Source organism: Spermophilus citellus (assembly GCF_964194105.1).
Source record: "Spermophilus citellus genome assembly, chromosome: 5".
NCBI classification, from domain to species: Eukaryota; Metazoa; Chordata; class Mammalia; order Rodentia; family Sciuridae; genus Spermophilus; species Spermophilus citellus.
In genome coordinates, this window is record NC_138186.1 from 147,360,581 (window position 1) to 147,377,058 (window position 16,478).

The 16,478-nt window shown below is 40.4% G+C and overlaps 1 protein-coding gene across 2 annotated transcripts in view; it reads left to right on the forward strand.

Annotated features, from left to right (window-relative positions):
• The window catches only part of ARFGEF3 (ARFGEF family member 3), a 157,475-nt gene that overhangs the window by 87,493 nt on the left and 53,504 nt on the right, over nt 1-16,478 (forward strand). For both annotated transcript variants that reach the window (XM_081296143.1, XM_081296144.1), the window contains 4 exons: nt 3,898-4,010; nt 5,023-5,933; nt 13,848-14,014; nt 14,976-15,141. In XM_081296143.1, the coding sequence (XP_081152269.1) occupies nt 3,898-4,010; nt 5,023-5,933; nt 13,848-14,014; nt 14,976-15,141 (1,357 nt within the window). The remainder of the gene's footprint in view (nt 1-3,897; nt 4,011-5,022; nt 5,934-13,847; nt 14,015-14,975; nt 15,142-16,478) is intronic.

The following is a 16,478-nucleotide window of genomic DNA, read 5'->3' on the forward strand; positions in this document are numbered from 1 at the left end:
TTCTTTATAAGTCCTCTTTGCTAAATTGGGTTTCTCATGCATATATATCTCATATATATAGATTAGTGCTCTATCTGATGTGCACATGGTAAAAATTTGCTCCCATTCTGTAGGCTCTCTCTTCACCTTACTGATTGTTTCTTTGGATGAGAAAAAGCTTTTCAGTTTGAATCCATCCCATTTATTGATTCTTAGTTTTGTTTTATTTCTTGTGCTTTAGGAGTCTTGTTCAGGAAGTTGGGGCCTAATCCAACATGATGAAGATTTGGGCCTACTTTTTCTTCTATTAGGTGCTGGGCTTCTGATCTAATTCCTAGATCCTTGACCTACTTAAAAGTTTATGATTCTGTAGTAAAAAAAATATGGAAAAAAATAAAGAATAGAACCCCTTAAAATATGACTTTTTCTACTTAGTATACTATATATACCTTTTCCTGTTTTGTTTGGAAAATGAACAGATATAATCATGGGATGCCTGTTCCACAAACCCTTCATTAACCATTCTTTCCTTCAATAAGTTAACCTCAAAATCACATTTTCTGTAAAGGTTTTACCATATGAAAACAAAAATTGATTGAAACTGAAAAATATGAAAATTCTGTACATGAGAACTTGTGGAAAGGTGGCTAATGCTGTCGGTTGAAGGATACTTTTAGCTTTAACAGCTTATATTAGAGTAGAAAACTTAAAATAACATCCTAATTCTCCAATCTGATGTATCTGGGGAAAAGACCAAAATAAATGTCAAAAAGTAGAAAAGAGGCAGAGTAAAGATAAAAGCAAGAAGTAATGTGATAAAAAGTGGATACAGATCCTGGGCCATCGCAGTCACAGTGTGTTGTGGTCGCAGGTTGTTCAGAAAGGGTGGGAGTTTCATTGGTAACTGGAGACTCCTCATTTAGGTGGAAGAGGTGGTGACATCTGGATTGTGGCCAATAAAAAATGACTTGTAAGAAATTTAAAGACAAATTTCCTCAGCAACAGTTGGTGGGTGGAGGAAAAGCAGTCAGGTTAGCACCTGAAAGTCTCCAAAGGAGAAGACCTTGAAATCCCAGTGCTCCCAGGCACCTCCATAGCTGGTAAGCAGAGAGATCTTGATGAAGAGAAAGACAGAATTTCAGTAGCTGAAAGTGGGCTTGGTGGTAAATTCCAAATGTCTTAGCACTAAAAGGTCAGAAACAAGAGATGCACCTTGAAGTAACACTTACAGCTGAAGAAGGTCTAGTAAGATCCCGAAATGCTGGAAAATCCCCTTTGCTAAATAGGGTTTCTCATGCAAAACCTGCTATTGCAGATTATGCATTTACAACTGTAAAGTCCGAAATTGGAACAATTCTGTACAATGATTTCAAACAGACCTCAGGAGCTGATCCTCCCAGATTTAACAGAGAAGCATTTATGAACAAAGGGATTGTCCACAAGTTCCCCAAGCATAGAGAAAGAACCAGACAACTAGGGGGTTTCCGCTTTCTTCCCGAACTCAATCAAAACTGCCTTTTAAACCATACAACCATACTATTGCTTGCAAAGCAGTTAGAGTGGTACAAAGAGAAACCTCAGACAAAACCCTTGCTCCCATCAATGAATACAATGGACTTGTCAGATGCCCAAAATAAATTTCATGAACTGATAAGCCAAGTCTAGACTCCTGCAGAAAGTTTCTTTTAAAGTATCTATGTCACCTTACCTTATTTAGTGCACCCCCCTGCAAAAAATTTTTTTATTTATATTTTCTATATTTATTTAAAAAATAAAAACATGACTCCAGAGAGGACTTTGAAATCCCAACATTACATCCCTACCTCTACAGTTACCTGAGAAGGAACTGAAGAATTCAAGAACTGTTAAAGAAAACCACTGGATGATCAATCCACCAACCAGGAAGATGGTGTATACCCTACCAGTGGCTTAATTTACCAGCTTCCAGTACAGCATCTTATACCAAGCCACCATAAAAACTTGATGTTACTAGCTCCAGAAATGACAGAACTTAAGTCTAATAAAAATAGTCCTAAGAAAGAAGGAAATCTTGTTGTTGGTAACAACATGGATGAATCTGGAATATATCAGGTTAAGAGAAATAAGCCAGGCATAGAAAGACAAATTCCACATGATCACATTTACATGTAGAATCTAAAAAACTTGAACTTACGAAGAGAGGAAATGTGGTTACCAGGAGATGAGGATGGAGGCTGGGGAGATGTTGGGTACAAAGGGTACAAAGTTTCAGTGTGAGTAAGTTCTGGAGAGCTGTTGTACTGCATAGTGACTGTATATAACATTCCAGCATATCTTGAATATTGGTAAAAAAGTAGGATTTAAGTATTCTCACCACAAAAAAAAATGTCTATGAGGTCATACATGTTAATTATCTCTGTTGAGCCATTCCATAATGTTTACCTATTTCAAACATCATGTTGTACATGATAAATATATAGTTTTATATATCAATTGAAAAAAGATATTGAAATTATTTTTAAAGGGCAAATATATTACAGAGGGTCAATAAAGCAGACAGTGTTAAGACTCTGAAAGGACAATAAAATTGGAAAACTTCTGTCTAGAGCAACAGAAAAACTTCAGAACAGGTACAAATGAACAGAAATAAGAATGAAAAAGATGTACCCAGCTATAGACTCTGTATATAAAGTATATGATATTTTTAATAAATTTTGTGCACAAAATTTCTCCCACTGAGGCAGTGGGAGAGGGTGTCAAGGCAACTTTGAAAACTAAGCAAATTTGAAAACTTAGATAAAATGGATAAATCCCTAGGAAATAATGCACCTTTTAAAAAGTTGGCTCAAAAAAGAAATTGAGAGCCTGAGTACTCCCATTATCATTAAAGGAATTGAATCAGTAGCTTAAAACTTCTCGTTAAAAATATATACCACCCCATATGGCTTTAGAAATAAGTTATCAAGCACCCAAGGAATAGATTATTCTGATATTTTATGAGCTTTTCCAGACAGCAGAAAGAGAAAATAGTTCTCAAACCAGTCACCCCGCTCGCTAAACTTGAAAGCAAAATAAGATGGAGTCCAGGAAAGTGACATGACAGCCACATCTCAGATCAGAAATGCAAATACTTTCTGCTTCTGTGCTGCAGCCTTTCTATTTGTTTTTTAAGCAATACCTTAGAATTTTCTTTGTCTGAGCCAGCCCTCACTAGGGAGCTGTGGAGCCTCATGTGTACTATCTGACAAGAAGAATGCTTAAATCAGTTTTATTAAGATTTTATAGTTACAATTAGTTTTATTAAAATTCGTAGTTAGAATCTCTAAAATCTGAAATGTTCCAAAATGCAAAATGTTTTGATTGCTGAGATGATATCACAGGTAGAAAATTCCACACCCTGAAACTTCATGCACAAAATTTATTAAAAATATCATATACTTTATATAGAGTTATGAAAAATTGTTCTGTGGATGGGTAATTATGAATGTAATGCCTTACACTGTTGTCATGTATGTAATAAATAAATAAAAAATAAATAAATAAAAATAGCAAAGCAAATCTACTTAAAGACAGATAAAAACAAACAATAACAACCAAAAAAATATCATATAAATCAACTTCCTGCTATGTGTCTAAGGCAAATAGGAAACACAAATGAATTTAGTGTTCAGATTTTTGTCCCCTCCCCAAGATATTTATACACACACATACACACACACATATATATATATGAAAATATATCAAAATCTGAAAAGAAAAAAAAGTCTGGAAGCAGAAGCACTTTTGTGCTAAGCTTTTTAGCTAATGGGTGCACAAGCTATGGTTGTTTCTCCTTACACTGTATCACTCAGTAGAGAAAGAACAAGCTTATTTGTTCTCACAATTTTAAAACTTTGTGTTACTCACTTTTCTGTTATATTTTTCCCCTTTTTCCTAAAGATCCTCGGGAGCCCACAGCGTCTCTGCGACTTGGCAGGTCCCAGTTCCACTGAGCCAGAACCCAGAAAAAGATCAATTTCCAAAAGAAAATCTCATTTGGATCTTCTCAAACTGTATGATACTTCCCCCACCCCTTTTCCTTTTTTTTTTTTTTTTTAGGGGGGAGGTACCAGGGATTGAACCCAGAAGCATTTAACCACTGAGTCACATCCCCTTTTAATTTTTTAATTTTGAGACAGGGTCTTGCTAAGTTGTTTAGGGCTTCACTAAGTTGCTGAGGCTGGCCTTTAACTTGCAATCCTCCTGCTTCAGCCTCCCACGTTGCTGGAATTAGAGGCGTGCACCACCATACCCAGGGATACTTTCCCCTTTTAGATCTATATTGCTTGGTGAAAACTGCTTCTCTGAATTCTATTCATCTTATTTCCAAATTCCTGAAATTTTCATGAACCTACATTAAATGAAGTGTGCATATTTATTAATTACCATTTGCAAGCCATAGAAAAAGACATCATAGTTTATTATAATCATACTACTTTCCTTATTTTCAGATTGACTTAACACCAGATATGTAAAATGAAATGTTAAAAAAAAAAACTATTCATTGGAGTTGTTTTAGGGAAAAACTTTTTGATCTTTAATACAGTAGCTGTAGAATTTCTTCACCTATAACCTCAGTGGAAAACTGAATATTATATGATTTTAGTAGCTGTATTGACATGTATCTGTTCAGAAGTGTTTGTTTTATAGAGGAAGATCCACATTATCACAAGACATTGTATCTATTTTCTATTGGAAAAAAATGAGCAAAATATAAAAATGAGATTGTTCAGTGTTTGTACTTAGGAAAATTACAAGCTTCCTTCAGGAATTTTCATTTGTACCTTGATAAACCAGCCAACTAAGAGGGAGTGTGATTCAAAGTGGGCCACTTTGCCTGGAGGTTTTATTAAACTGAGAATGGTAGCTTCATTTATTCACTGTTGGGATCATTTTTAACTTAATGCAAATTAGACGATCTCTTTTGACCGCTGTTCACTTTGCCAGGCTAACAATTCTGGTTCATCTGGGGACATTTTTCTCTTTCACACACATGTGCTCTTCCCTCTCTTGAATGCTGTCCAGCATCATGGACGGCATGACCGAAGCGTGCATCAAGGGTGGCATTGAAGCCTGCTACGCTGCGGTGTCCTGCGTCTGCACCTTGCTGGGGGCCCTGGACGAGCTCAGCCAGGGCAAGGGCTTGAGCGAGGGTCAAGTGCAGCTGCTGCTCCTGCGCCTTGAAGAGCTGAGGGATGGGGCCGAGTCCAGCCGCGACTCCATGGAGATCAACGAGGCTGACTTCCGCTGGCAGCGGCGAGTGCTGTCCTCAGAGCACACGCCGTGGGAGTCAGGGCACGAGAGGAGCCCTGACATCAGCATCAGTGTCACCACAGACACAGGCCAGACCACCTTGGAAGGAGAGTTGGGTCAGACGACCCCAGAGGACCACACAGAGAACCACAAGAATGGGCTCAAATCACCAGCCATCCGAGAGGACAAGGAGACGCTGGGAAAAGTGTCAGAACCAGAGCCAGTAGACCAGCCTGACGTGGTCCAGAGAAGCCACACAGTGGCTTACCCGGACATCACTAACTTCCTGTCTGTGGACTGCAGGATGAGGTCCTATGGATCTAGGTACAGTGAGAGCAACTTCAGTGTAGATGACCAAGACCTGTCGAGGACAGAATTTGATTCCTGTGATCAGTACTCAATGGCAGCAGAGAAGGACTCGGGCAGGTCTGATGTGTCTGACATCGGGTCGGACAACTGTTCACTGGCTGATGAAGAGCAGACCCCGAGGGACTGCCTGGGCCACCGGTCCTTTCGAACAGCAGCTCTGTCTCTCAAACTGCTGAAGAACCAGGAGGCGGACCAGCACAGCGCCAGGCTGTTCGTGCAGTCCCTGGAAAGCCTGCTTCCTCGGCTCCTGGCTCTCCCCACTGTGGAAGAGGTAGACTCTGCCCTCCAGAATTTTGCCTCCACTTTCTGCTCAGGTTTGTAAACCATTTTTTCCTAGATGCTCAGAACCCTTTGCCTTCCTTAGCCATGAGCATCCTGCTTGCAGTTTGGAATCTCAAAGTGTGTGAGTGAATCTTGGGGTTTTCTCTATTTAAAGAGAGCACAGGAATGTAAGACTTAGTGGTCGAAGCTGATTCCTGGACAGAGGAGCTCGACAGCCTGGGCTTCTGACCTGCTTGGTATCCCTTGTACCAAGATGAGAGCCCAGCAAACATTGTTGGTCCCCCAGGATACCTGTGAGTCCAAGCACAGTGCTGCCGCTGCTTGTGGTAACCATGTTCTTGAGTCATCAAGAAATGGTAAAACTATACATAGGGTCTTCTGTTTGAAATTAATATTATCCATATAAAACCTCCATTGCATGTCTCAGTATTTCATATATAAAATTTAGGTCTCCCAGAACTTTGTGTTTACAAACACCATCCTCCAGTCATTTCAGATCAATGAGTTGTTCTCCACAGTGAATACTGACTTCCAAAGCTCTCTTCATTTCTTAAGACCTAGCAAGGTCTTTTGTAAAATTTGAGGCTAAAGTAAGTCTTTGAGTTTTTGTTTTTGTACCTTTCAAATTTATGCTTATTTTTAGTACATGCAAAACAGAGCTTGCATTAATTATTTTTTAATGTGGCCATTATACCTGGTACTCCAAATGTTGCAAACTGACCAAAACTTTATAGGTTTATAAAATATCCCATCAGAGCCAATATGTTGTATGAGATTATATTTTACATGTAGAAATCAATACCTTGAAAAATACTTCATAAATTTTTCATTGTTTCTAAATATGGTTTTTAGTGATTGTGATTAAGTTACTTGCTTGCCTTTTTAATTCTAATGACATCCACAGTGCTCTTACCATTTAGGAGTTGGTCTCTAAGTGCAAAGTGTAGACCTGTCAGTCTGTGGTCCTGTTACCAATAAGGTAAATCTCCTTGGTTACCCACTTTGGTTTGATTGATGGCACTGGCCATGGTTGGGGGTCAGCTGAAGCCACTGGATGCTGGCCTATGGCCATTTCTGAACCAAGGCCTTTGTTCTTGCTCCCCTTGCAAGGGCCAACTCCAAGATTATTAATTAACAAAAGAGAAACATTGGTGCTATACTGAGACAAGGGAGATGGAAGATCTCCCTTGTTACCCCAAGAGAAAGTTAATGAAAGTAAAAATAGAAGGAAAAACCTTGCTGAGCTATAAACCAGATCTTTGGCTTTTGGGGACTGTGGGGGCACAGTATTGTACTGAAGATCAAAGAAGTGGCACTCTACCACTGAGCTATACCCTCAGCCTTTCTTATTTTATTTTTTTGAGACAGGGCCTCACTAAGTTGCTGTGGATGACCTTTAACTTGCCATCCTCCTGCCTCAGCCTCCAAGGTAGCTGGGATTGCAGGTGTGCGCCACCACACAGCTTCTTTTATCTATTTTGACATCAAAAGCCTCAAACCTTTTGCAAAAAACTTTCCTTGCGAGCTCACCCCTACCCCAGTTAGTGGGGCTGCTTTCTGGGCTGAATCATGTCCCTTTTGTCTTTGTCAATGATTCCTATCGTCAGACAGCTAATGTGCCGTTGAAATGAGCCTCCTCAATTCCATGTGACTCAAGAGAGCCTTTCTTTTAAAACAAAGCTTCTTATGGTGTAGGAATTTGTAAAATCGTTCGGACAAAAAACGGTTTTTATAAAGACGGTACTTGACCTGAGCCGAGGTCACTGCAGGAGTGCCTCTCTGATTCCATGTAGAGCGAGGTGGCATCTGTGTAAGGTGGCTCCTCAGGATGAAAAGAACGCTCCAGCCTTGCACAGCAATCGAGAAGGGGTCATCGGCACTTACTGTTCCTTGGGTGAGTGGTTTTCAGTGAGTGTTGAGACTTACTATGACCAAATTGAAGGCTGGCTGCCAGCAACAGGAGATTTATAATTTACCATATCTCACAGACGATCAAGGAACACAAATGAATTTCAGTTGGGCAAGAAATCACTGTTTCCTTTCATTTAAAACAAATCTGATCAAGACCCCCAGCCTGCCCAGCTGGCAGGATATTTGGTTTCTGCCTCCCTTCAGGTTCCCATCCCAGAATCAAACCCAAGCTCGAGCTTTTGGAAATCTGTAAAGGGAAGCCTCTTACCTCTCACACGCCAGTAAACCCCCTTCCTAGTTCACAGCTCCTGGGGTTCCCGTGGTTTTGCTATCTCCCTGCCAGCCTGGGGCTGGGATGCTCTGGTAAGTCTGGAAGCCCCTGCTCTTTATTATCCATCCCTCCTGGTCCTGCTAGCTCTGCAGGTACAGAGGAGCTGCAGGGAGGGACAAGCACCATTATTATTGGTTTAATAAGTAAGAAGGGAAGTATTCCAGAAACACAGTTGGAGAACAGATAATCTAACAAAATCCTTCTCCAGCATCCTGCAATTTGTGGAATATAAAATTTGTAGAATATGATACTATAAAGACAAAATTAAAATAAACAATAATCATATCACCTTGAGGTTGTCCCTGAAATATTTTGGCTTCTTTTCTTGCAGGCATTTTTCAGCATATATATGTGCTCATTTGCAGGTATCTGCAATAATAATAATAATAATAATAGTTAACACTAACATAGCACTTCCTGTGTACTCTGTATTCTCTAGGGGTTTTAGGTATATTAATTCATGTAATACCCCATAAGGTAGCAGAGCTGTTATCCCCACTTTATTTATTTATTTTTTTGGAGGGGGGTTACCTGGGATTGAACTCAGGGGCACTCGGCCACTAAGCCACATCCCCAGCCTTATTTTGTATTTTACTTAGAGACAGGGTCTCACTGAGTTGCTTAGCACCTCGCTTTTGCTGAAGCTGGCTTTGAACTTGTGATCCTCCTACCTCAGCCTCTCGAGCTGCTGAGATTATAGGCATGCACCACCACACCCGGCTGTCGTCCCTACTTTGTAGATGAGGAAATTGAGACATGGAGTAGTCAGTCACCCAAACTACCACAGCTAGGAAGAGCTGGACCCAGGATAGGAAGCTGAGCAGTGTGGCTGCAGAGAGCAGGCTCTGAATTGTCGCACTCCCAGTGCCTGGGTGGGTAGAGAGAGAATACATGCACGTAGATAGGGAAAGAATGTAACATGTGTCATTGTTATGTTGCACTTAATATTTTGTTAGCATATTCCCGTATCTTTGAATATTCTTTGAAAGTATGATTTATGATACCTCTATAACATTCATTTCTGTTAACTCACCACAAAATATTTAATGTCTTTTTTTGGTGGACCCCTACATTTGTCTCCACATGCTTCTCTTGAAGGCTTTTTAATTATTTAGGAAATGCTGTGCTGTTCAAGAACACAAAAGTCCCCTGGAGTTGATCTGCCTGAAAAGTCATAGCACAGAAAATGTGGAACAGCTGTCTAAGTCTCAAAAGTCAAGGATGGCTCCTGGGAATCCATACTATGGGAGCAGGAACTCAAAGATATGTGTATTGAAATATATATGGTAGCATTATTTAATAGTAAAAATATCAAAAATAACCAAAATGCTCCAAAATATGGGAAAGATTAAATGAGTACATCTGTTGGCACCATATAGCCATTAAAAATGATGATTTTGAGTAAAAATGAATGATATGGAAAATGGTCAAAATGTAATTTTTAAAAGAGAGATTCAAGATTAACATTAAAATGTTAATATTACTTACACAGAATGGCATGATTATGGATTAATTTTATTTTCTTCTGTGTATCTTTTCCCAAATCTCTAAGCATAATTTCCTATAACTTTTACCAGGAAACAAAGCAGCAATATTATGTAAAAATTGGAACTATAGACGCTAAGAGATACAAAGTCATATAACCTTATCATGGAGGCTTAAAGTTGATAAGGCCCATGCAGCATTGTTGAGAGTAGCTGTAAGAACATTGTTGTGCACAGTTGGTGAGAGGAAAACATAGTATGTATAAAACATCATGGAAGATGTTTGGGCTGTATCTATTAAACTGAATATATTTATTCTACTCTTGGAAATTTATCCCACCAATACACATGCTAAAAGTAGTTTCATCACCTCAGCTTTTTTTCATAATTGAAACAACAGAAATGACCACCAGGTGAACGTTAATCATTCTGATCCCCAGGCAACCATGCAGGGCCCATGCACACGTGTTCGAGAGAGTGAGGCAAATCTGTAAGTGCTCATATGAAGAGAGGCCTAAGATATCTTCTTGGCAGATGTCACATTACAAAATGATGTGTGCGGTATGATTTTATATGTGATTATATTTCCATACATACAAGGAAGTTTTGCTGGGAACCTTATCACTGAGATTCCAGAGAAACAAGATTGTTCTTACTTTTTTCTACTCTACACTCTTGTTAAATATTTTAAATGGGGGTATTTAATGTGAATTTAAAAAGAACTGTTATATTATCTTGACATGGAAGAGACTCTTAAGGGTCTTTTGTGCTTATTTTGTATCCATTTGTGCACTGGTAACCAGTGAGGGAGGTGATCTATCCTCCTCTTCCTGACAAAAAAGAGCATTTCAGTTGCAGAGGAACAGAATGAGCTTCAATTATTGAAACTGGGAAATACAAATGCAAAAGCCAGAATATATTAAAGGTTCCTTTAGTTTGTCACTCCAGATCAGGTAGCACTGCATTGAGACCAATCAGAAGGACGCTTGGGAAATAGAAGATCAGAGAGTGACATGCAACAGTGGAATCTCCTCGCAACATTAGAAACCAGTATAGCATGGCACAGTGCAAGAATCCTGAAGTTTGGGCCCAGAAGACCTTTGCCAATTTCTAGCTGTATAACTTTGAGCAAGTTAGTTAATATCGCTTAGGCACTTTTCTTGCTAGTAAACAATGTTTGGGAAGAATCAAGTTAAATAATAGATGAGGAGAGATTGGTTTTAGGCAGTTGGCATTTAATTAATTATACCCACTATGTTCTTTCCCTTATTATTTATATTACCAGTGAACTATATCTGGTATAGCGAGCAAATGTCTGTTTTCCTTAACTGGATGGAATATCCCTCATTTTGTTTTATTGACACATTTGCTAGCTCTTTGTAACTGAAGAAATTAGTCTGCAGGCAGATGTAGGCCAATACCAACAGATTGCTGCCAACAAGTGGAACAAATTATTTAAGAATTGGGTACATCCACCAGCAGCGCATTCCAGGAGTATGCTGCATCTCTGTCTGGGTCTCCATGTGGATAGATACAAGAGGTGTCTTTTTCCCCTTTTTATCTTTGAGCAAGTGTTCAGTTTTCTGAAATATGTTGCAAGGGAAATAGTAGCTGATTTCAAAATTTTTAGAGCAGTTATGACTGGTGTCTAAAATCAGTACAGATTCCTCCCCCACCCCTTATTCACAGACTCAAATGTATCTTTCACTTACTATCTAAGGTACTTAAATTCCTATCCCTGAACACTGCTTTTTGGTTTACAATGCAAAGAGATGAATCTTAGGCCCTCTATCTCTTCTGGAGAACTGGAGGCAACCCCACCAGGACCTTCAGAGTGCTGGGGGTTCCCATAGACTACTGGGGCTGAGACGTAATTTCAGGTCCTGCTCTACATTTCAAGGACAATGTATTTTCAGATCCTGCTCTCAACCTGACCCTCCTTTTAAAAATGCACCTTGGCTCATGATCACAAAGTGCACTCAGCAATCTCTTAGGGCAGCAGCAGAATTCTGTTAGCACTCTGTAAAGCCAGGTGGGGGTGATACCTCGTCTCAAACTGTCCATGGTAGTTCTGCTGGAATTGCACACACGCATGCACACACACACACACACACACACAAACACACACATGCATGCACACATGTATACCCAGATGTGCTTACTCCCACCACAAAATGTTGGAAAGATCATCAACTTTTTTTTTTCAATTTCAAAAGCTTTTTCTGGCCCTTCTTACTAGCATGTCCCATAAGTCACAACTCCAGCCCCATAACTTTTTAAGAAAAAAATAGTGGAAAACAAACCAATAGCTATTACATGGCTGTGTGCCTCTCTATTCCCCCATTTTTATAAAAATGGCTTGAGATAAAATTTACACACCATAGTTTAACCATTTGGTGTGCACAATTGTTTTTGATATATTGCATTATTGTTTGTTTTAACGGTGGTAAAATGTATGTGACACTAATATTTCTATTTTAATCATTTTTGAGTGTATAATTTGGCACTAACTACATTCACAATATTTTGAAACCATTGCCACTATTTCCAGAATTTTTTTTTTAATTATACCAAATAGGAACTATCCTCTTCCCTCTGGTAACCTCTTGGAGATTATCTGCTTTCTGTCTCTATGAATTTATTCTAGGTACTGCATATAAGTGAATCATACATAGTTGCTTATTTCACTCAACATAATGTTTTTTTTAATTTATAAGTGGACATAATACCTTTATTTTATTTATTTTTATGTGGTGCTGAGGATGGAACCCAGGGCCTCACACGTGCTAGGCAAGTGCTCTACCACTGAGCCCCAGCCCCAGCCCCAGCCCAGCTTAATGATTTGAAGGTTCATCTATGTCATAGTGGGCACCAGAGCTCTCATTCCTGTTTATGGCTGAATAATATTTCATTTACATACATGCCAGATTTTGTTTATCCAGTTGTCCTTGCTGGATTCTTGGATTGTTACCACCTTTTGCTTCTTGGTTGTTATGCAGTTCAAATCCTTGTTTTCAATTTTTTTTAAAAAAAATATAACTAGAAATGGAATGGCTGGATCATAAGGTAGTTCTATATTAAGCATTTTGAAAAGTTTGTATTTGAGAGTAACTCCCCTAATCATCTCATACACATGATGTATTGCATCTTGTTGTCATAGCAGTTTTTTGTTCATTCATTCTTACATTCAACAAAAATTTGTAAGGGTCTATTATGTGTTGGGCACCATCCTAGACACTGGGGATTCTGTAATAAACAGAACTAGTAAAGTCATACCTTCTCATAGATCTTAAGTAATAGTGATACTGGCAGAAATTAAAGAAATAAATATTAGTATAATGTTGGCTAGAATAAATGCCATTGAGGCATAAAAAAATGCCGAGTGAGTTGGGCGCAGTGGCACATGCCTGTAATCCCAGCAGCTCAGGAGACTGAGGCAAGAGGATCACAAATTCAAAGACAGACTCAGCAATTTAGTGAGGCCCTCAGCAACTTAGTGAGATACTGTCTCTAAATAAAACTTTAAAAAAAAAAAAACAGTCTAGGGATGTAGCCCAGTGGTTGAGTGCCCTGGGTTCAATCTGGTACCAAAACAAAACAAAACACAAAAGACAGCAGGGTGAGGAAATAGAGTATTAGGGGGGTGGTGGGATTCTATTTAGATGGAATTGAAAGGGAAGAGTGCTGAAAAACTGACACTTGAACTGAGAAATGAAAGAATCAAAGGAGCAAGTCATCAGGCAATCTTCAGGAAACCATTTTGGAGAATGACAAAAGTGATGCAAAGATCCTGAGGCAGGTCCAGGTGGGTGTGGTGATGAGAGAGCCAGAAGATCAGAGGGCTGCAGGAGTGAGAAGGAGAGGGGAAGGGGAGGCTGGGGTCTTGTTATATTGTCATGGGAAGCCACTGGAGAGTTTGAGCAAGGGATAGAATGTAGTCAGTTATTCTCCCTATTCATAGGAAAACAAGGTGAGAGAGGACTTAAATGATTTACCAAAGTTGCAGCTGCTAAGTAGCAGATCAAGATGCAGCACACTCTTCCTCCTGTGTGTCTATCTGGTCCTATCAGCATGTGGCTGGCTGTTGTTGCTATACTATGCTGTAGAAAGGCTCTACACCATGCACTATCCATCCCTAGGACCAATTCTCAGCTCCCCAGACGCGGGTCTCAGCAAGCACCTTGTTTGAAGCCCTACTGCTCTCTCAACTCCCCCCTCAGGCATGATGCACTCCCCCTGCTTTGACGGGAGCAGCAGCCTGTGCTTCCAGATGCTGATGAACGCGGACAGCCTGTACACAGCCGCACACTGCGCCCTGCTCCTCAACCTGAAGCTCTCCCACGGTGACTACTACAGGAAGCGGCCGACCCTGGCGCCTGGCATGATGGTGAGTGTGCGTCTCACTGTGGCTGCTCCAGCTTCCTGGCTACACAGCTGAGCATCGGTGCCTGGAGAGGATCAGCACGGCGTGTTGTGGTCCACACTGCTCAGCCGTGGTCATGCCTGTGGGCACAGATTGGCAATTTGCACCATGCTGTGAGCTACAGAGCTGCCCATAGGGAACTGTAGCCAGGGAAGAACTCTGAATCTTGCTGATGGCCCAGTAATTCGTCTGGTGGCTCTGTCAAACATGTGTAAAACACGTTTAAAAAAAAACCAAAACAAAACACATCAACACATTGAGATCAGAAGATGTATAGGAAATTTCCTGAAAAATGAAGATGTCCTGTTACAAACCTCTTGGTTGTATTCCAGAACAATCCCAGACCTAGCCAGAACTGAGGCTGCTGACTGCTGATGATGAAGCAGCTTCTATAGAGTGTTGATTGAGAAGGACACTGATTAGCTGTAGCTGGGCCCCTTAACTGAGCAAGCCACTCAGTGTTGTCCTCTGATATCAGTGTGTGAGGCTGAATCCGTGGATCTTCAGAAGGGAATCAACAGCCATGTGTTTGCTTAATACATTATGCATTCCCAAGGGTGAGTGATTATTTCATGAGGATAGTCAGATGGCTCTTAAGGTACACACGTTCCTTCGGGGAGCATATTCCATCTCTGTACTGTTGGAGCAGGGAGAAGAGAAAGCTGTCAAAGGTGGCTGTGCAGTCTGCGGCTCTCCCCCCAGCACAGTTAGAATATAAAGTGCAGCATCTTATCCTCCTACGGGGTACCTGTCAAATGACGGCAGAAGTGAAAGGGACTACATGTAGCTGGGGACTTCTCCATCTCAGCCTCTCCCCACTTGCAGCTTCCCACCCCCAAATAAAAAGCCCTGAATCAGTGGATTGGGAGCCTGTTCATTTGCAGAGGGTCACATGTGGGTTCCTTTTAATGTGCTCACTCTGCAGAAAGAGTTCATGAAACAGGTGCAGACCAGCGGGGTGCTGATGGTCTTCTCCCAAGCCTGGATCGAGGAGCTGTACCACCAGGTGCTTGAGAGAAACATGCTTGGAGAAGCTGGCTACTGGGGCAGCCCTGAGGACAACAGCCTTCCCCTCATCACCATGCTGACCGGTGAGTGGCTCTTTCCACTCGGCAGGGTAGGAAGGCTTGTAATCAAAGTCTCTTTGAGGTAGAAGTTGTGCTTCAAGCAGACTTTTTTTTCTTTTTTTGGTAGATCATGGATGATTTAAATCTGAATATATTCTTTTTTTCAACATAATGAATATGAATTATTATTTAAAAAAATTTTTTTTAGTTGTTGATAGACCTTATTTTTTATTTATTTTTTTTATTATTTTATTGTTGGTTGTTCAAAACATTACATAGTTCTTAATATACCATATTTCACAGAATGATTCAAGTGGATTATGAACTCCCACCTTTACCCCGTATACAGATTGCTGTGTCACATCAGTTACATTTCCATTGATTTACAAATTGCCTTTCTAGTGACTGATGTATTCTGCTGTCTATCCCATTCTCCACTATCCCCCCTCCCCTCCCCTCCCCTCCCCTCCCCTCCCCTCCCCTTCTCTCTCTCCACCCCCTCTACTGTAAATCGTTTCTTACACTTATATAATTTCTCTCCTACTCCTCCTTTCCTCTTATATGTAATTGTGTATAACCCTGAGGCTCACCTTCCAATTCCATGCAATTTCCCTTGACTCTCCCTTTCCCTCCCGCCTATCATCCCTGTTAAATGTTAATCATCTTCTCCAGCTCTTCGTCTCTACCCTGTCCTTGGTTACTCCCCTTATATCAAAGAAGACATTTGGCATTTGTTTTTTAAGGATTGGCTAGCTTCACTTAGCATAATCTGCTCTAATGCCATCCATTTCCCTCCAAATTCTATGATTTTGTCATTTCTTAATGCAGAGCAATACTCCATTGTGTATAAATGCCACATTTTTTTAATCCATTCATCTATTGAAGGGCTTCTAGGTTGATTCCACAATCTTGCTATCATGAATTGTGCTGCTATGAACATCGATGTAGCAGTGTCCCTGTAGCATGCTCTTGTTAGGTCTTTAGGGAATAGACCGAGAAGGGGAATAGCTGGGTCAAATGGTGGTTCCATTCCCAGCTTTCCAAGAAATCTCCATACTGCTTTCCAAATTGGCTGCACCATTTTGCAGTCCCACCAACAATGAACAAGTGTACCCAATTCCCCGCATCCTCGCCAGCACTTGTTGTTGTTGGACTTCTTAATGGCTGCCAATCTTACTGGAGTGAGATGGTATCTTAGGGTGGTTTTGATTTGCATTTCTCTGACTGCTAGCGATGTTGAGCATTTTTTCACGTACTTGTTGATTGATTGTATGTCCTCCTCTGAGAAGTGTCTGTTCAGGTCCTTGGCCCATTTGTTGATTGGGTTATTTGTTATCTTATTATCTAATTTTTTGAGTTCT